Raw genomic sequence first — 20956 nt, 5'->3', positions numbered from 1 at the left:
TCTCTCTATTCCCCGCTTACATGTCAGAGCATTACAAGACTCATTTCCAGTCGAGGTTTTATCCACATCTTTATGGAGTTATGGACAGGATGATAACGGCAAGAGGAAACCGATTGCCAAAATGTTATAATCGACGGCACGCATTAACTTTGTTTGCCCTCACAGCTCTCGGATCCCAGTTCCAGCATCCCGTACCATGGTGGTGAATATCCGTCGATCGGCGGTCATCTTTTTGAGCCAAGCATTGTTTTGGCGTTTCATTTCAAACCCACACTCGCCTTAGCCTGTTCTTGGTTTTTTATTTTTATTTTTATTCTTTCTCCTCTCCCTGTCTCTCTCTCACCCTTTTGACGGGCTTGACGGGGTTTGTATCATGTCATGTACGTAGTATGTGTGTGACACCTTGACAAGGTGGAAAGCGGGGTTTCTTTCTTTGGCTACCATCAAGTCTCGGCTAGATTTGTTCTCGAAGGGCATTCCATCAAACCAGACGAGAGGAGGGGCTGCCTCGCTGCGTCCGTAAATCTATACAAAACAAGAAATCGTGGCAGCATAGATGATCCCGACTCCTGGGATGGGGATTTTTGTTTTCCTGATCATATGTTTGTTTCGTTATGTGGGTGTTCCTGACACAACATGGGACGAAATGTTTTTCGTCTGAAGTTTTGTTTTTGTTTTCCTTGGGAGTGGTTTTCAATGCAAAAAAAAAAAAGAAGCTTTGACCTTTTTCTTTTGTTATTTCAGCCGCCGCTGACAATCCCTTAAAGCACAACTGATATTAGCGCATGAGATCAGACGAAATTGGTTTAGCGACTGCTGCGACTGTGTGACGGCTGAACCGCCTGTCAAAGTCTGTGCGTCTTGCTCGCGGGTTACTACCAAAAATGTACTGTAGTACGTAGTACTTACTGTAAGAGCTAGCCCTTTGAAAGGTGGATCACGGGCTGTAGGTAGCAGAATTGCTTGGGTATGTTGCATTGTCAAGCCCTCGTTTGACCTCGGTTCCAGTAGTTACGAGAAGTGATGTGCCGTACGTAACCACGGATTGCACGGCAAAGCCCACAGCTTCAAGAAGCCTACTCAAGGCTTCTTTCCAGTTGTCATTCCAAGTTTCTGGATCCAGATTCTCTTCTCGATGGCCGAGTTTAATTGAGTCCACATTGAAGCCGATTTTTGGTTCTACTGCACAGGTGCCGCAGTGAACAGTACAAGTACAGGTTTGGATCCATACTACCAAGTACATTTATCACCCAGTGGATGCTGCTCTGGGAGATCTGCAAGCGTGACAGCAACCAAAACATCGGCTTTGTTTTTGATGTGATTGATACCTTACCTAGATAAGATGGCAATGTGACGTTCGTTCGTTCGTTCGTTCTCTGGAGGTGCACTCTGCCCGACCCAAGTCACATCTGGTTCTCGCCGGGCGCAGATAACCCGCAATTGAATGTAGCGCGAGTTGGTTATATTATTCTGCACATTGCACGCCATCTCCTCGACTTGGCGCATCATTATCCAACTATGATGGAAGTCAGGAACATGTCTGGTGCTTACTATGCCAAATGCATGATTCAATTCCATTGAAATTCAAAAGCTTCCTTGTTTGCTTGCCCGCCCTGCGTCCAACGATTCACGCTGTACTTTGTGATAGGTGCGTGTCCAGACATGGTGGGGTTGGATTTGTCAGCCCAACTCCATTGTTTGCCGAATTAAGTGCGATGTCGTTCGACGATTGTACATGACGTCTAATCAATTGTCTTCTTTTTGCATTTCGATTCGTTTCGTTCTAGATCTTTTTCAGATCCTAGGTCTAGACTAATTGTTGCCGCCATCACGTCAACATTATCCAACCAAGCCCAACCCAATTCCTAGAGCGTCGGAAGAAAATTAGAGCGGGCAAATGTTGTTCCCCCAGACTGATACTTGCCACATAATCAACCATATTATGGATCAAGCTGTCGTGCAACGATGATCAAATCTTTAGTATTTGTAAGGCCCGTATAGTTATTCCACATTAAGTGTACTTAAAAGTAGGTATACATGTCACTATATATAAAAATTTGGAATATAAGAGTTATTGCAATCGCACTTTTTCATTGAACAGACCAAACGCTTGGCTTGAAACACTCATCAATCACATACACAAGTATACCAGTCGCTGGACCCACTTTGCCAACCCCTCCTTCTCTAACTCTCCAGCTTTCAAACATCAAACAACAAGTGCAATTTCAGACATAACGAGCAACATGGCGACAGAAAAGAAGACTCTTAGTAAACCGGCCTCGGGGGTGCCTTTCTACACCCCCGCCCAGGAGCCTCCGGCAGGCACCGCTCTGCAGCAACAAGACGCCATCCCGACCCTGTTCAAGCCTCTCAAGATCCGGGGCGTCGAGCTCTCCAACCGCTTTGGCGTCTCGCCCATGTGCACCTATTCTGCCGACTATGGCCACCTCACCGACTTCCACCTGGTGCACCTCGGGCAGTTCGCCCTGCACGGCACGGCCCTGACCATCGTCGAGGCCACCTCGGTCACCCCCAACGGGCGCATCTCGCCCGAGGACAGCGGCCTGTGGCAGGACAGCCAGATCGCACCCCTGCGGCGCATCGTCGACTACGTCCACAGCCAGGGCCAAAAGATCGGCATCCAGCTCGCCCACGCCGGTCGCAAGGCCAGCACAAAGGCTCCCTGGCACGACTCTTCCACCCCCAGCGGCGAGTACAAGCCGAGGGAGGGTTATCAGGTCGTCGGTCCAGAGTTTGGCGGATGGCCCGATGACGTCTGGGCCCCGAGCGCGATCCCCTTCTCGGAGGATTTTCCCAACCCCAAGGAGATGACCATCGAGGAGATTGAGGGACTAGTTGTCAGCTTTGTAGACGCTGCCAAGCGTGCCGTCGAGGCCGGTGTTGACATTATTGAGATCCACGGCGCTCACGGTTACCTGATCACCGAGTTCCTTTCGCCGCTATCAAACGTAAGTAAAAATCCGGTGTGTGGAGTTATGCATATACTCCCTTGACTTTTTTATTCTTTCATTAACCTTTTATTTCGCGGTTTACAGAAACGGACAGACAAGTACGGCGGCAGCTTTGAGAACCGTACCCGGATCCTGGTCGACGTGATCAAGGCCGTCCGGGAAGTCATTCCTGAGCAGATGCCCCTCTTCGTCCGAATCTCGGCGACCGAGTGGATGGAGTACGCCGGCGAGCCGAGCTGGGACCTCGAGCAGAGCACACAGCTCGCCAAACTCCTCCCGGACCTTGGAGTCGACCTGCTCGACGTCAGCTCGGGTGGAAACTCAGTGAAGCAAAAGATCGAGCTCACGCCATACTACCAGATCGACCTCGCAGCCAAGATCCGCGAGGCCGTCGGCGACAGGCTGCTCATCGGCGCGGTAGGCAACATCAACACGGCCGACATTGCGCGCGACGTCGTCGAGGAGAAGGGCTCCGAGAAGGTGGGCGAGGCCAAGCAGACGCACGACACGATCGAGGTTGTCAGCGAGTCGCACGGCGGCAAGACCAAGGCGGACCTGGTTCTCATTGCTCGCCAGTTCCTACGTGAGCCCGAGTTCGTGCTGAGGACGGCGCATAACCTCGGGATCAATGTGCAGTGGCCGCACCAGTATCACAGGGCAGTCTGGCGCCAGGGTAAGAAAATTTAGAAAGGGGCATTTGCAAGACGGGAAGCCCCTGTGAAATGAAATAAGAAAGGGGAATAGAAGAAAACAATAAACCTCAAAACAGAGAGAAATCAACAAAGAGATAGATGGGGGAAACAAGAAAGACATGGACAGGAAAGAAATGTTTTGAAGTTTATAGAATATCAACATATTAATATGCCTGCCTGCCTGCCTGCACTACACGCGACACAGAGAAGACCCCAGACGGAGAAGTCTGTAGTCCGAACCCTGGAAACCTGGGGGGGAAAAACACTTTCGGACCATCTCGCTGAACCTGGAAACGCCTGTACCTTGCCTGCTAACGATTGTTTGACTTGGGAGTTTTTCCAAGTCTAGACTAGATTAGATCAGTGGATTGGCGGAAGTGGCGTAAGTTATGTTTGCTCGTTGTTCCCTCTGCTTCCTTCCCTACCCAATCATAATGCATGTACACACCTCCGAACCCTGTTGGTCTAGACTTGTTTGCTCGGAAATCCAACGAAGGGATACTTTTGTAGGAATCCATCACATCATGCTCCAATCACCCAATTCTCAATGTGCATAATGCGCTCTGGAGTGTCAATTGGCAAAATTTGTGACGATTTTTTATTCGACTGGTCCCTGTTGAGGCAGCTGCGACTGACCCTTTTTCTTCTGGTTTTTTCTTTTCTTTTTTCTTCTTCTCCCTTTTAAACTTTACCCTCGCAGCTTTACCTGCACGTGCCCAGCGGCCATTACCCATTGCGCTACAACTACCCTCCACTACCATCTCAGGATTGCCTTGCAAGACGCAACGCCCATTTTCAGATTTACAATCAGGGCTGGCCTTCTTAGTTGGTTGCGCCTGAATTTGAACTTTACTTACACCAAGGGTGCGTGCGCAACCACAACTCGTCTGTACCTGAACCGCCTTCGTATTCACCCACCGGTTGGCGTCACAACGTGCGCCGTCGTCAGAGGTTCTGGGCGGGCAAAGGGGGGACCCTCACCAGGTCCTCTTGGGAACCTTGGTCCATCTTGAACCCTAACCCAAATCGGAATCCTCAAAAAACGTCTCCTAGGTTCCCCATTAAACCCATCATGCCTCCGGCCGCTCAGCGACGGGAACCTTCCCTGCCTGCCGTCCAGCAGCGACCTGTCAGGAATCGCAAGATCAAACGGAAGGGATACGAGTTTGAAGTCCTTAGTAAGGTAAAGAGCTCCAATTCTGAGGACCGGGGACCAACAGCAACAGCAACAGCAACAACAAGTGCCAAACCTGCACCCGCGGTGAAGCGCAAGGCGTCCGTCCTGACCGCGCCTACTCCTAAACGAAACCGTCGCCATACACTGTTTTTGGCTCAGGCCCCCAGGTCCGGCTCGCTGTATGCTTTTACTCCTGGAAAAAAGAGGAAGCATGAGCTGCAGAGTCGGAAACCCGCTAGGCCTCGTAGGTTGCCAGCTGCGGCGGACCCGGTACCAGTGCCCTCCACGTCTGCTCCAGTAGTCACTGCTCCAGACCCAGTACCGATCCCTGATGAAGCAACTGAACCGGCTCAGACAGTAAAAAGGCGTCCTGGTCGCCCTCGCAAAGTCCGCCCTCCTCCAGGTGATGCTGCGAGTCTGGGGAAGCCTAAGCCTGCTGCTGCATCACAGGAGCCGGGAAAGCCGGGAAAATCGTCAAGGCATCTTCGGGCTGAGCAGCGAGCACAACAACGAGCTGAGCGTGAGGCGGTTGCACAAGCTGATCCAGTTAACACTACCCGAGAAACCGACGCGACAGTTCAAGGTCAGAGACGTCCCACGAGTAGAACCAGGACTCATCAAGACGGCGCCAAGAAAGATAGCCAGCATCCTGATCCCTCCACTCATCAAGACAGTGACCGAGATGGTTTCTTGGGCCAGAGGAAAAGGCAGCGGTTGACCGTGGACATTGACAGTGCACCGGGACTAAAGGCAGTACGTAATGTATCGGATAGGCCAATATCCAAGAACGTCCAGCAAGAACTTTACCAAGGAGGCACGTTCAGGAAAGAAGACTCACCGCAGGATCTTAGCAAACTGGATCACAAGTCTCCATTTGTTCGTGCACTTCAAAGAAGACCCCATCTCGCCCGCTTCCTTACCCACAACCAGTCAGCTTCAACAATGCCATGTGCAGGCAAAATCGACATCTCCAGGTCTCAAAACTTGCGTGCCAGCACCAGGACGAGTATCAATGGCGCCTTAAACACAAATGGAGATTCTGATGGCCATCATGATGGCATAGACCACTCACAGCAGCCGGATTTTAAAGCTGAGGACCTCTTACCTGATCCAATGCTCGCCCATGTGGGCTGGATCGCCAAAGACAACGCCTGGAATCGAAGTCGAGAAGAGCAGCTGAGGCTTAGCATTGGCAACTGGGCTGTGAACGCGGCAAGTGCAGCAAGGGGCAATGATGCTGAGTTATGGATGTGGCGTCTCATGATCCACTTCTTCAAGGCCATGCCGCATGATCTCTGGAGGTACGGACTTCGTCCGCATCGTGGCGAATGCTGGGCAGCTGGATCCGTAATCGGTTCGAAACCCAGCGAACACGCGTACAATCCTAGTTATGACTTTTGTCTTGAGCTGGGAATTCTTCTCTGTCACCCAGTCTGGGACGGAGATCTTATGAAACTGCGTTTCGCTCTACAAATGGCTATTTGCAGCCGTATCAAGGACCACGAGCCTCCAGTCGCTGGAGCGAACAGTCGTATGATTGCTTCTACCGAGAAAATCACCAAGGTCCTTCTTGAATCTTCTAGGAAAATGGATCTCTTAGAGGAGGTGCAACTGGTGTGCAAGATCCAATCCCAACAATACCATTGTGGCGGTATCGAGTCAGACAAAGATATCCAATGGCTGACCTCAAAGCTATCTACCTTGAAAAGGGGCAGCTGTATGACTGCTTCTGAAGAAGAGCGGCTGCTTTTCTTTTTGCACACATCTGACATGAAGACGCTTCGCGAGGCATTAGATGCGCAGGAATCTCATGGCCAGGCGAAATGGCGACCTGCGGTCGAGTACTGTCGTATCTTTGCCGAAACACCGGCCGGCATGGCTCTGATGGGTGGGCCAGCACAGTCCCCAAACCAGAATGTTTTAGTTCCAGCCGACCACTTGACACTCGAACGTTGGAAGACAGAGTGTTTTATCGCCGAGAGGCGCGAGAAACTGATCCGGGAGGAGGCCCTCCCAAACGAGGCATTGCTATTTGACGTTGCCCGTGGCGATCCGGACCCTTACCACGTCTTCAGCAGGAAAGAGTTTTCAGAAGAACAGGAGCGGATTGTCAGTGGCACCGTAAACGTGCCGGAGTTGTAGCACCACGCAAACGTTTTTCTAGTTTTAACACCAAAGTCTAAAGAGGATTGTCTGTATTGCTTGAAATCTGGCTCAGATTCACTACGACGTGGACAAAATAATTTTGGGACTTACATTTCTACGACCACGGTTCCAAATGCTTCAGAGTGGTAGCTAGCGAGGAGTTGAGGTTGGCGTGGCAAGAAGCATAATACTCGTTCTGCACTCATGATGTTATTAGAAAGAGTTCGTGTTCACGAGGCTTGCTTGATATATTTGGCAATTTGAAGATCAGAGCCTTTAAGCGTGGCTTCTAACAATATTTCTCTTTTGTGTGTATGGCTTGTATGATGTAAATCCATCGAAGATCAGCTTGAAATTTAGATGAGTTGCTCTCACGACCTGATCATTGAGGTATGATGTTTAAATATGCTTAAAGTTTGATATTAAATTCATAAATGTGCATACCACCAAAGAGGATATAGTTGCTCGCCGGTACACTATCTCCGGGCATGCTATGTCTATGTCTCGGAGATCCAGATATCAGATACTATGCAACATACTGATTAACAGTTCCTCATCAATATCAACCTCCTTTTCTTAATTCATGACACTTTGCAAACGATTACTGCCCATTGCGGCTAATACCAAGAGATATTATGCCTGTGGCTTGGCTCCCCGAGCTCCTGGAGGATCGGGGAGTAAGCAGGCTTTGAACATGACACTCGAAATAAAGTTGACTGGGAAATCAACAATTCGATTGATCCCATGGGATCCTTTTCTTTTGCAGGTTTCTGTTAATAGCACCGCAACATGAAAAAAAAAGAAATTCGCGACAACGAGATTGTCCGTTTCACCGTTGGGATCCGTGAGATTTTCGGTAGGGTCATGCATACTCGGGACTCCGATTCGAAGAGGCGAAGCACCGATCGGGACTTGGCATGGAAGTAGCGAGGTACCGAACGCGATACATTGCCGGGGGACTCCGCCTTGATCTTTTTTTTTCGTTGTCTTGTCGGGGGGCAGCGAATGCCGAATCGAGAAAGTCTGGAGCCGCATTTTTTTTTGTTCAATACGTAACCACAATTCTAACCTAACCGTTTTGTTCACCATACATCAACGGGCGTGAGACGAGGGTAGGGGAGGAAACAAACTCGGTTACGGAGTAGGGAGGCCATCCTACCACCACACCCCCCTCCTTTCCTTGTGGTTGACAGGTTCAGAAAAAGAAAAAAAAAGCCACGATGTGCTTGACGTCTATTTTGGGAACCCGACTACTGCAGAGATTAGAAAGGACACATTTGCTTCAGGAAGTTTGGTGTCTTTTGGCTTAAGAGATTAGGGAAAGAACAAAAGACAGTCTTGGCTTTCTGCAAGTTTCGAGTCTCAAGTAAAAGATGGTACCCTCGTCAAAACGCGAGGAATGACGAGATATTGAGGCTTTCGGGGGGAGAGAAACGTGAGCAACAACCCCAAGACTGAGAAGCAAAAGCAACCGGCCAAGTATGGCTTCTTCTTGGCATAATCATTGTCCTCTTTAGACAAATCGCAAGCTGACCAGTATCATGTTGCTCAAGGCTTGGTTGAGAAACCAAGACTATTCTAACATACACAGCCCACCAATTCAGTTCGTGTAAGTAAGTTTGAAAGCCATCCGTATTTTTCTTTGGATAATCATAGAAGCACGCCTCGAACATCGACCACTAAAGACCCTAGGTATCTGTTGTCGATCGCCTAGGTGTCACCGGGAGGTGGATATCACGTGAATCGTCTCCCTGGTGGCGAGATCACGGAGGAGGACGAGCAGCAGCAGCAGGCCAAAGTAAGTAACCCATTGGTTTTGCTCCACCACGGTGATAGGTCAATATCTAGACATAATTAGCCCATAGAGAGGGTAGGGGGATAAGTCCCCCCAAGGCCGATCAGGTACCTTCTTTGCATCTGTATGCACAACCCTGGTCGAAAAATACCTCACAAGCCTCGGGAAACTATAACTTCCGTCCGTAGCTTATCGGTGATTAAGCTAGTCGGCTTACAGGTAGTGCCTAACAGTCGTGACGTGGAAATAGACGAGGACTTTGCTGTGAGTTGTTGGCAAATATCATAGGAATATAAGTAACCCTAGTTTTACCCAATTAGTCATGATGGATCTACGTCTTTTGTTATACAACGCGGGCGGACTGATGTTTGAAAGCACCGCCTCAATATCCAAGAAAGAAAGAAAGGAAAAAGAAACCCCAAATCGGAAGTTTAGGAGAACGGGCCGGGGCAAACAGACACGGATTGCTGGTTGGGACGGGGAGGGGCGTGTTCTGAACCGAATTAGACCAGTAAGAGCAGACCAACCGTAAAACACGCATGTTTTTCCCTCTTTCGCATACAAAAGCGATGCTCAAGACCCACGAGATTGGACAGAGAGGTTTCGCCAAGGGGCTAATGCAGCGATATACTGGAGAACAGCGGCGATGGTTGCTTGGGCCGTTCGAAAAAAAAGTGTGTTTTGTATGGGAAAAGGCGGAAAACAGGGGGTTTTGCATCCCTGTCGCACCTGCTTGCGGTGCCGTCACGCCTGCCGGGTCGAGTGTTCGGCTGCATGGATGGTAGCCACTTGGTAGGTAGGTAGGTAGGTAGGACAGACAAGACAGTACTTTGGGTGGAGGGGTGGGAAGGCTGCCGACCGGGACACACATATCAGGTCAACAGGTCTTGCAGGTGTAAAAAACAGTGCGTTGTACTGCAGTCAAAGGGCCAAAAGGACTGCCAAGCTTGCGTACGTCGTCAGTGAAAGAAGCGCAAAACCCCCATGGCTCCCGCGATCTCCACCCTTGGAAACCCCACCACTTATTTTAACCTCGTGGGATTTGGTTGCCATAGGTGCAACAAACAAACAACCTTAGCCAGCCCATCGCTGTTTTTTTCAGGTACGGACGGTACGGTACACGAATACGTGATCTTCCAATTCATAAGGCAAGGTAAGGTAGGTACCATCCAACCCCTTTCCTCCAACACCATGGGGGTATCTCAGGTACCCTACGTACGTGGAGTAAAAAAACAACTTTGATCTGCGTTATTTCTTTCCCGACAATGACATGCCGATATACTAAATAAACTCCCCTCCAAGAGAACAAAATCTGCCCAGCGACAACCACAAAACCTATCGAAAAGAGAAAAAAACGCCTTACGTACCTACCTTACCCGTATTACACCCCCGTAACCCTTTTCTTTTGCTAGCCCGAGTGGGGACCTGACTGGATGGATCCCGAACAGCCACATGGTATCTACCTGTAGGTACCTACCTAAGGTACCTATCAAGATGTTGCGTTGGACTACGTATACCAAACACGACCAGACCCATCGCTGCAGGACGGCTCTTCGCCGTCGTGATCGTTCTTGGGGAACCGATTACTACCTGATGCAGCTAGCAAGTGCGTGACTGCCTGTTTGACTGCTGCCCTGCATTAATTATTTGCAGGTATTCAGATCAGTTCCCAGTAGGCGTAGAAACTAGGGCGCAACCCTCGAATCGCAACCGTCTACTAGTCTAATGTCAAGGTGCTGCGTTTCAGTGTGGGTTTTTTTCTTGTTTTGTCTTCCTCTCTTTTCTTTCTCTGTTTTCACTTCGTCTCCCTGCGCCTCGGCTATAGCTTTAGGTGGTCAGAACTGCTTTCTTTGCTTCTTGTGCCTGTTTGAAGCCGACAACGCCCATTTTTGCTTAGATTCTGATGATATCCACAACCCGTCTGCGCTTGGCCTTGGCCCGTATTGCAATAGAGATTGGCGAGTTGGCTTTGAGAATAATCTTTCTTGTCACTGATCCTTTTCCGATGCCGTTTACTCACCTCACTCTGCCTCATCCTGCCGCTTACAGCTCAGTTTATATCTCCATTGGGAGCCCGCAAACGCCTAGTTTGGTGGCAATACATTCAGAAGAACCTTTTTATTACTACTGTAGCTGATTGGGGAAGGTCTAAGCCAATATTGTGGCTCCTCCCGCTGTCAGCTGCGCCCTTCCCACCAGACAAGGTTTCTTCGGGTAGGATCCTTTGAGTAGACCAGGCTTGGCTCTGGCGGGCGAGCATGCTAGAATTTTAATGTTGTGGTCCCTGGCGAGGGTCTTGCACTCGGCTTCACATCGCGACCCTATTGTTTGTTTAAAAACAAGATCTAAAAAAAAAAAGGTGTGCAGTACGGCGATGTTTTACGGCATGGCATTGTGGCAGCCTGCGGTGACTCCAAATCAGGAGTGTGCTCCGTGGATGCATTCCAGCGCTGCCATTGCGGTCTAGCTCCACCAGTCTTGGCTCCGGGCCAGTTCATGTCGAAAACGAGCTACAGTCCCCTGCCAATCGGCTCACAATCCCGACTCGAACCTGTGTGTCCCTTTTGCAGAGGGAAGTCTCTTTGATGGCCATCATACATTGCAATATTTTCTCATCTGCTTTGATCCACCAATGCCCCGTTCGCCTTTTTGCATTCGTTTTCTCGTCACCCCTGATACAGACCATACTGTGGAAACAGAAGTAGGACCGTTGTTGTCTGGGTTGAAGCTCCTTCTGGGCGTTTTGCCAAAAGTCCTATCTAGGTACTTTACCTTGCCTATTCAGGTAGGTAGTCCAGACGGCAGTGCATACACTTGGCTGGTTTTTGGTTGTTTTCACTAGCATTCTGACCCTAATAGCCAAAAAAAGAAAGGAAAAAAAAGATCAAGAATGCAATGCTGAGCAGCGATAGCATCAACCTAACCGGATAAGCTAATTTCGTGGCAACATTGTCGATTGTCTACATACAACCATGATGGTTGGAGGACGCCCGAGGTGTGTAGGGCTAACCAATCATGCTTCCTCCCACGGATATTACCCCCATCGTCCCCCGTCTGTCTATTCCAATCGGGCTGCTCACCTGGTCTCAGAACCAGGCGTAGGCGCCGTGTGTTCCGTGACTGGCTAAATACTCTTTGACGCTCGTTTCTTGTCCTTTCTTGTCGCTGTATGCTGCCTGCCTGTTGAATTAACCCAGTTTGCTCGACCCCTTTCTGAGAGGCAAAGATGCAAATCCCTAAAACAAAATCAAAATTTTCTTTTAGCCAGTGGTACAAGCCGACCCTGACGTCGTGCGGCATCACGCTCCACGTACATTGCCAGGGGTGGACATACATACTGCCTATTTCTTTCGATGCACACCCCTCTGCCTCTTGGCACTGCACCCTTATGGAGGGTTGTTTGTGTAAAAGTCCCGTTACCCGCAGAAATACCATGGCTGTTGCATATTATATTATAATACATGCCACATGCATTCAAGATCTAGAAAGAGGCTTTCGCAGCTTGCTGGGTAGTTCTTTGGATTTCGGGAAACATAAAAGAACTCACAGCCCGACTACTCTCTGGATGTTGGTTGTCTTTGTACTTTGACCTTTGTATACACGCCACCACTCTCACATCGAATAGAGAGCAGAGGAACTACCCTTTTTTTCGGAGACTTATACGAGTGACCGCAGAAGAAGCAACCACTCGATGAAACACAAACAATGACTTCCCACCTTCAGCCTCCTAACCACTTCCGTCACTCATCTCCAGCTTCTACAACTTCACAAGCTAGGCGATCTTCAGTCACTAGCAGTATGGGCTCAGAATCTCCACCAGCCGGCTTCTTCTCGACCTTTTCTGTGGTCGACCCGAACGGAACTAATGGATTCGAGAACAGTGCTGGCATCGGAGGCACAACTCGAGCCCAGAAACGGAATAGGCGTGTCTTTGTGTGCATTCCATGCCACAAGAGAAAGTTAAAGGTAAGGACAAGACAGCTTTTTACTGCACAAGACATACTACTGGCAGATCTCACGCGCTAAATACCTGTGTGGGAAAAAAATAGTGCGACAAGAATCTGCCTTGTGGCAGATGTGTAGCTTATGGTGCGGCCGATGAATGCGTATATCAGGCTTTAACATCGGCTTCTACATCGCCGGCATCTTCTGGTCCAACAACATATGCAGCAAGCAGACAAGAACCCGCACTCGAACGGCGAAGCTCATCGCGTGCCTCATCTCGGGGCGGGACCAGGGATCATCCACCCCGATATGCATATCGTTCAATCGATGGGAAGTGCCGAGCCACGGGAATCACACACTGGACTGTGGTCGCTAGCGAGGTGAGTGTTTTCCAGAGGTTGGCAACGTCCTAATATTGTCGAGAGACAACCTGTGTTTAGGCTTTTTGACGAGCACTAGACCCTTGGATGACGTTCCATACAGAGGTTCTGACTTGCCATGGCACTGGAATAGTTTGAAGAAGCTTGCCCGTATTTATTTGGCTCTGACATTCAGTGGCAACCACGGTATCGTCAACTCAAGAACCTCAAGTACTTCTTCACTTCGCTCTCGGGGGCCAATTTTCCATTCAGCAACAGCAGTTCCTATACTCCAAGCAAGAACGAGATCCTAAACAACCTACCGCCACGAAACACTGTCGATGCGCTACTGGGAAACTATTTTATGACATTTGAGTCGACACATCGATTGCTGCATCCGGCACAGTTCCAGGAGGAGATCGAGGCTTTCTGGACGGACCGGGAGAACACCGACGACATATTCCTGGCGCAGCTGTGCGTAATGCTCACACTTGGCTGTCAGTCGGCCCCGGAAACACTCTTCGAGGGGACTGGGCGTATGGCTTCCCAATGGACCGAGCTTCTCCTGGACGGTGCCCAAATCTCGCTCGGTCGATCCCCCTATATGCTAATGCCGACCCTTGCCACGGTAAGAACCCTCTGTATGATGACTCTGTGCAAGATGATCGGGCTCAGGGGCACGAGCTCCTGGCAGGTTTCAACCATGATGGGGTTCGTCGTGAGGATGGCCACCTCCATGCAGCTTCACCGATCTGCAACAATATTCCCCGGCGTGCCCGAGTTTGAAGCCGAGTGCAGGAGGCGAGTCTGGACGACCGTTCAGCTGCTGGACTTGGACGTGGCCATGTGGGCCGGCACCGTACCGATTGCTCGCGACCATGACAACGAACCGCCTTTGAGCATTAACGATTCGGATATCCGCCAGGACCCGACGTCCCTCGGAGACAGTCAGGGGTCTGCGTCTCCCGGCTGGGTTATCGATAATCTCTGGGCCGCCAGCGAGTACACGGATGGTGCTTTCCAATCAAAGTTGGCCGAGGTGATTCCACTGCTCTCCGAGGTCATGGCTACCGTCAACTCCATCTCTGCCACAAGCCCGAGGTACGGTGGCGTCCCCGGTGGTTTTGAGCATGAAAAGTTCATGAGGCTTGACAAGCGCATCAGGTCACGTCTCAAGGAGGTGGAAGCATTACTTGCATCCGGTCGAGGGGTAAGTCGCTCGGATCGACAGGGCGTGCTGGGAGGTCAACTGCAGTTTGTCCGGGTTCTGGCACATAGAACCTTGTTAGCACTGCACCACGCCTTTGCGAGAGGTTATACGTCACAGACAGTGCGTCATGAACAGTCGCTCCGTGCAACTCTCGAGTCCTCGCTGGCACTACTCAACATCCAGCAGCACGTCGCAGCCGACACGACACTGGCCACTCTAGCTGTCTCCACCACAATGTTAGATCCGTCCAGCGCCGTACGTGGACGATCCAGGTCGACATGTTCATCTCCTGGGCTATCACCGGCCATCCTATCGGCAGCCGGCGTCCCGATCCACGCCGGCGGTGACTCACGCAGGTGGCTGCTCGACCTCTGCAGGGACGACTTTAGCGTCGCGGCCGCGTACGTAATCCTCGCCCTGCGGAGAGGCGACTTTGACGACTGCGACGGCGCGGCCTCCCCGGACTCAGCCGCCGCCGCCCTCCGGCAGTCGCTGGTGGTGGTGCGCGCCAGGGCCTGCCGCACCCTCCTCCACTTCAAAGACTTTACGGGGCTCAGCATCCTCGCGGCCTGTCTGAGCTACGTCAAGACGGACCCGCGGCGGTTCGACGCCAGCAGCCAGGGCGCGGGCCTGCTACCCGTCATGATGCAGGTGGCGCAGGACCTCGAGGACGTCATCGTCACGGGCAAGTCCGACGTCATTTGGTCGTCGGCCACCGCTGTCCATGCAACCTCGGGTGTCCAGATGGGGTCGGCCATGTTGCATCAACAGCAGACGGGTCACATGTTAGCGCAGACGACGCAGCCGTCGCCGCCCATGATGTCGCATCATTCCCACCACGTCCCGCACACGGCTGCTCCTCATCAGGATCCGTTTGGTGCCATGATGGGGATTGGGTTTATGGGGTCGTTTCCGTGAAATCGGTTTTCTTATAGACTAAGGGGTAAAGCTCAGAGGGGTGAGGAAACAGAGGCAGTTTTCTGTTTTCTTGCCTCGTTCTTTCAGGGCTGGGCTGAGATATAGAATTCTTTCCTAGTGCTATATTTGTAATTGTACATGGCAACATGTTTCAACGTTTTGCTGAACCTTCGATACTTACATCGCAACGGGGTAGACAGGCTTGGCGTTTCCTTTTTGCTCTCTTCCTTTTTTTTTTGTCTGGCAAATCAACGAGGATACCTAGGGATTAGACACTTAACTGCCTTTTAAAGTCAAGAGATTCAAGACTTCAAAAAAATGTGAACAATTCAGTGCTTGTGAAAGCAAAAGCATGGCATACTTGCTACCCAACAGCAAAAAGTGAACTGGTCATAAAATGTGTACCTACCATACTTGGTTTAATACTAGTCTAGACTAATCAAGCTACTTTACATGGGAGCGAAACTTTTTAGTAATCCGCGTCAGATCCGAACCCGGCTCGGGTGTATGTCCATGAGGAAGTAAAAGCTTGGTGTTGGTGTAGAGACCAAAATCCGATCTGGAGCTGACGGAGCAAGTTCAAGAAATGCATGGTAACGAATTGCTCTGGGGTGGCTGGGGCTGTTGTCATCTTGATAACTGGCTTACTTGGTCTTCGTGGGCGACATCAAGTAAAAACCAAGAATATGGAGCCTCTTCAGCTCTTTGTGTTAGTTTAGTGGGACTTTTTTTTCCCTCTTGTCTATAACCCAACCCAGGTCATTGTAGGGAAGTGTTTTACACAGAGACGGTATAGTTCAATACTGATGCTGTCCCTGGGCCTTGTGCAAGACTGTACGAGTTACATCAGAGGCCTCCAACCGAGTCGTATTGAGTAAAGTATGTTGATTGCAAAGATTGGTCTCAACTAAGAAGTGTATGTAAATAAAGAAAATGAACCTCTGAAGATTACAAACACCAGACAAGTTATTCACAAATTTTAAAGTACACCATTCACCGTCATTCAAAATACTGCCTTCCATCTCTTTCTACATTGACGCATTAGCCATTGGCCTCACAAGTCACCCTACTCGTGGGAGGGATTTCCCCCCGGACTTGTTGCCTGCCAAAATGCAGGCTACCTCCCCGAACCATGGTCACATTTTTTTGCTGTAAACCCCTAACGCTGACTCACTGTGCAAGGTTTAGGGTAAACTGTCTTTTTTTTTTACTAAAGAATTGAAGGGAAAAAGCCTCATTGCTAATTTTAAGCCTCCCTTTTCATTTCTGAAAAGTGCCAAGCCAAGGAGCGCTGCGTTGTGCCTGCTACAATGCTTATGCAAATGAAAACACCCCCAACGGCTCTCACTTGGGGACTTTGAAGTGAAGGTTGTTGGGGTTGGGGGAGATTTTTCTGTTTAAATCTTGAGGGGGAGGAAGAAAGACAAAAGAAAGGCCAAGGACTTTTGACAGCTATGACTGGGCACCGAGCGGGTTGATATTTCCCTGCAAGGCCTGCAGTCCACCGCTAGCATGACTACCTAATATTTATATATTGTTCTTGCCCCCCTCCCTTGTTGACTGCCTGCATCTACCTTTGTACTCTTTCCCAAATGTCGACACTGGGAATCTTAGTGAGACTCACTGTGTCTCATAGTGTCAAAGACAAAGGCCTACTCGGAAGCCCAAGGCAAGAGTAAATGGCAATGGATGACTCTTGGAGGTGCAATACAGTGGCTGTTTTTATAGCGGTCCACTGGCCTTGCAGGTAGAAGATGGTGATGTGTGGCTTTTCAGGGCAGCTCAATGAGCTTTTCTGACTACCAGGTAGATATGTTGCATTTATTTGTTGCCAACACGTCTAAATTATGCTGTAAAGATGCATGCAGTATCTGTAGCATCCCTTGCTCCCAGCAAAAGATTCGGCTCTTCTTGCTTTATATACCCTGATAAACAACAAAATAGAAATAAATACATTATAGCGAAAATGAATCAATTTGAAACTATATAGTATGATGATTTTTAGCTCTGATAATTTGGTCTATATTTTCAGGAACAAAAAGAAGAAAACAAACACAAAAAACAAAACCAGATTACCCAAACCCAGACGACGCCCTACCACTTCCATTGCCCAAAGGCAGCAGCAATATTACCCACCATATGACGCCACTTTTTCATCAAACGATTGGAGCCAATATTTCGGATGCCTCGGGCCATAGTAGTCCTTGTTCCTCCAGTGCTCGTCCTGCACCCTTCTCCAGCCGGGGTAAACCTTATGAATCCTATAGATTTTAGTCCAGGGTATGGGCATATGTTTTGCCACCCATGACGCCTTCAGCTCCTCTTTTTCGCGCCTTGCCTTCAGTTGAGGAATTTTTTTTCCCCTATAGGACACCAACGCAAAGTTTGAGGATAACCCTTAAATTCATCGTACGTCGCGTGTTCGAAATTGATGAAATTATCAACCGTCTGGGACATGTCGACCTCGTACACATAATTGATATTTTTGGGGTATTCTCGCTTATACCAATTTACCATGTCTTGCGCGGTGTCCTCGATCCTGATCGGGCTCTTGCGCTTGTCGAGTATTTCGGCAGCATGCTCTGTTAGACCTTGATGTGCTTTAAAGAATTCGGGGCTGTGGTCTGAGCCGAATGTGAAATAGCGGGTGCAAAGGACGTGGTGGAAAAGAGTGAACAGAACGAGGGAGGTAGAAATGAACGAATAACGAGGCATATTGAACGAGTTTATGTAAAAGAGTGTCAAGCAAAGCAAAACAAAGATAGGTTGAGGTGATTAAAGCCAAGTTGAGCTGGTGAAAGTAACAAAGGTTTCATGTGGTTGTAAGATGGGTGAAGTGCTCATTTAAGTAATTCAAGTTGGCTTTTAGTTCTACCTCTGAAATAAATGGTTCATTTTAACCCAAGACCCAAATATGGTTTACCTTTGTGTACTCGTGACTTTTTTTTCCCGCAGTACTATATATAATTGCACGAAATATAGAACTGGAAAGGGTAATCATGTTATTGCATCCGAGATACGAGATGACGAAAAAAAGGGAATGCTTGCATTGGGGTATTTTAAATATAGTTAATAAAATCTACGAGTCTAAAAGAAAATGACAAACTTTAATCCAAAATGAATAACAATCGCGTCCGCCACATAAAAGCCCTGAGGCGGCCGGCAGATGAAGCGCAACGATGGTCGAGCACACCGGCCTTCGTCACGAATACCATGGCTCTCCGGTACTGCGAGGTCAAGCCTGTCAAAAGATTGCCATTTCTATTATTGTTATTATTATTATTATTATTATGGTAAGTGTAAGAAAATGGACGGGAACTCTGAACCTAGTATATCCCAGATGAATGTTGAGTCATAGACATGGAGGGTAGGCGCAGGAAGGAATCATCACCGGGGTATCCGGCCAGAATTATGAGCAAAGTCAGGGTTGGTGACTGCCTCAAGGTACCTAAGTTTAGAATCTGGAAGTAGGCTCATGGCAGGAGCTCAACTCAAGATTAGGTCCTTGCCCTTGGTTGATAAAAAGAAAATCATGCGAGCCTCCAAAATTTCAAGTCGGTGACTATAGATCGCTGTATTCGCGCCGATGGTCATGCATAACGAGCGATATTTAGCTGCACTTGTCGAGCCTACCAGCAACTTATCCAATGCTTAATAATTGCAGTCGTTAAACTGCCTGAAACGGATAACCAACTCTTATACCTAGGTAAGTCATCGGCATTGTGGCGGAGGGGCAACAATTGATACATAAAAAACTTTAACGAAAACGTAATATTGTTTCTGCCATGTTAAAAACAACAACACCGGATCACATTCCACTCAATTACATATCCCGGCACTTGGGGTTGATTTCATCCAAACTCACGTTTGATGGATGCATTGGTGAGGCATAGTGCGTACTGTAAATGGAAAAGCCACTTCGTACAGTCGCCACTCCTCGCCAAGGAAGGAACTTGGTTCCATGTAAACCAGCAGAAGAATCGGCGGAGAACAACTTAGTTTTTACCCAGGGATTCTGCTCATCAGCGGCTGGAGGAAGAACCGACGACTTTTTGCATAGAAATCTAATTCGAACCAAATCAGATGTCGGTAGTTGGATGGTGAACAAACGCGAATCTACCATCTCAGTTACCGAACATGTTTGCAATCCATCTTATTTTCCCCTCGATCTTTCTGTTATGCTATACTACTAGGCTGGTCATATGAGAAACTTTAACATACCGGCAGACACTGGTCGTTACGTTATGCAAAAGTCAACCTCAACTGCCGTGGCGCGTTGTCCTTATTCCTGCCATCAGTACCCGCATCTCAAAGAGAATATTCACACTCCTGGTCTCATATGCGACTCAAAATGATTGCCACCATTACCCCAAACATCTTACGCTGTAAGAGAGCAGATGGAACGAAGGGTTCGTATGTGATGCGAGTATATAAGACAGCAGTACGACAACAAGGAGATGGAATTTGTGAAAGCTGCATGGAAATTTGCATCCACAAGTCATCTCTGCTCTGGAATCTGGAGCCAGCCCAAAGACAAAAACAACACCACTGAAGATGAAGTGTGCCATCTTTGTCGGCGCGTTGGCTACGTCAGTCATAGCCGTTTTACTCAAGGTCCGTCAGAACGGAGAGATGAAGATGGGGACTGGCAGGTTCCCAGCGGTAAGCAGTTTCCACCTTTTCTTTCTTCTCAAGTGTGCCAGGGCCCCCGAAAAAAAAACATCATACGATATAGCGGGCAAGCAACAAAATCCCAAACACACCATGATGATTTAACATAGGACGGGCCCTCGTAAATCATAGGACTACACGACCGAGGAATCCCTACCCAAGCACACAATCTACATGCCCGTCAACCCGACCCCAAACGAAAAGCTCCCCGTCTTCGTCTGGGGCAACGGCGGCTGCGTAGCCAACGGCCTCGCATACCGGACCTTCCTGACCGAGATCGCATCGCACGGCTACGTGGCCATTTCCCCCGGCGCGCCCTACCGGATCGGGCTCTCCAGCCCGGAGATGATGACGGCGAGCATCGACTGGGCCACGGCGACGGCCGGAAAGGGTAGATACGCCACCATGGACGCCGCCAAGATCATCGCGGCAGGGCAGAGCTGCGGTGGGCTCGAGGCGTACGCCATGAAGAACGATTCGCGCGTCGCGGCTATAGGTATCTTCAACTCGGGTTATCTGAATGATATTGATCGTGCCAAGACCATTACGAAACCCGTGTTTTATTTTTTGGGCGGTTCGTCCGACATGGCGTATAGGAATGTAAGGGGGCATTTTTTTGCTTCTTCTTTCGTTGTGGTTTGCGGTTTTAAAACCACCCCAGAGTTCATCATACAGTCCGCCCAAGTCTCTGCAAATTAAGCTCAAAACATCCAGTATATGAAGAAACAAAAGTCTGACTATCCACCTAATCAGGGTGAACGTGACTACAAAAACTTGCCGCAAAGTACTCCAGCTTGGAAGGGAAACCAGCCAGTTGGGCATCTGGGCACCTTTTTCCAGTCCAACGGGGGATTCTTTGCCATCGCGACTGTGAGGTGGTTGGACTGGATGCTGAAGGATAACAAAACTGCGGCCGAGTTTTTCAAGGGACAAGGTGCGGCGACTGCTGGGTGGAGCGTCGAGTCTAGAAACTTGGACAAAATTGTTGTTAGTGCCTCGCTGTGAACATGGCCCGGCAGTGTATGCAACAGACGTTGTTTTTTGAAAGTAAATAGGTATGCAGGTAGGTAGG

General features: G+C 49.3%; 5 protein-coding genes across 5 annotated transcripts; all 5 read left to right on the top strand.

The window, feature by feature from the left end:
* Positions 1 to 2231: 2231 nt before the first annotated feature.
* On the top strand, positions 2232 to 3824 carry PgNI_04826 (uncharacterized protein; the record flags this gene model as incomplete). Its single annotated transcript, XM_031124869.1, has 2 exons — positions 2232 to 2969; positions 3057 to 3824. Coding segments are annotated over 2 exons (1341 nt in total), but the record flags the coding sequence as incomplete, so codon positions are not given.
* A 912-nt stretch (positions 3825 to 4736) lies between these two features.
* On the top strand, positions 4737 to 6983 carry PgNI_04825 (uncharacterized protein; the record flags this gene model as incomplete). The annotated part of the gene is made up of 1 exon (XM_031124868.1): positions 4737 to 6983. One exon carries the CDS (start codon positions 4737 to 4739, stop codon positions 6981 to 6983), a length of 2247 nt encoding a protein of 748 aa, XP_030985178.1.
* A 3113-nt stretch (positions 6984 to 10096) lies between these two features.
* Positions 10097 to 10412, top strand: PgNI_04824 (uncharacterized protein). Its single transcript, XM_031124867.1, has 2 exons — positions 10097 to 10159; positions 10230 to 10412. The coding sequence occupies exon 2, from the start codon at positions 10234 to 10236 to the stop codon at positions 10393 to 10395; it is 162 nt and encodes a 53-aa protein (XP_030985179.1). The 5' UTR covers positions 10097 to 10159; positions 10230 to 10233; the 3' UTR covers positions 10396 to 10412.
* Positions 10413 to 12307: 1895 nt separating this feature from the next.
* PgNI_04823 (uncharacterized protein) lies at positions 12308 to 15213 on the top strand (the record flags this gene model as incomplete). Its single annotated transcript, XM_031124866.1, has 3 exons — positions 12308 to 12747; positions 12831 to 13106; positions 13240 to 15213. The coding sequence occupies exons 1-3, from the start codon at positions 12487 to 12489 to the stop codon at positions 15211 to 15213; spliced, it is 2511 nt and encodes an 836-aa protein (XP_030985176.1). The 5' UTR covers positions 12308 to 12486.
* Positions 15214 to 19767: 4554 nt separating this feature from the next.
* On the top strand, positions 19768 to 20889 carry PgNI_04822 (uncharacterized protein; the record flags this gene model as incomplete). Its single annotated transcript, XM_031124865.1, has 3 exons — positions 19768 to 19875; positions 20017 to 20484; positions 20638 to 20889. 3 exons carry the CDS (start codon positions 19768 to 19770, stop codon positions 20887 to 20889), a joined length of 828 nt encoding a protein of 275 aa, XP_030985177.1.
* Between the last annotated feature and the right edge of the window lie 67 nt (positions 20890 to 20956).

Source organism: Pyricularia grisea (assembly GCF_004355905.1).
Source record: "Pyricularia grisea strain NI907 chromosome Unknown Pyricularia_grisea_NI907_Scaffold_2, whole genome shotgun sequence".
NCBI classification, from domain to species: Eukaryota; Fungi; Ascomycota; class Sordariomycetes; order Magnaporthales; family Pyriculariaceae; genus Pyricularia; species Pyricularia grisea.
The sequence above is the reverse complement of the archived record's forward strand: the minus strand, read 5'-3'. Positions and strand labels throughout refer to the sequence as shown.

What these genes read in the sequence shown, in the direction of transcription:
- PgNI_04824 (XM_031124867.1), top strand. Translation starts at nt 10,234, where the DNA reads ATGGTATCTACCTGTAGGTACCTACCTAAGGTACCTATCAAGATGTTG.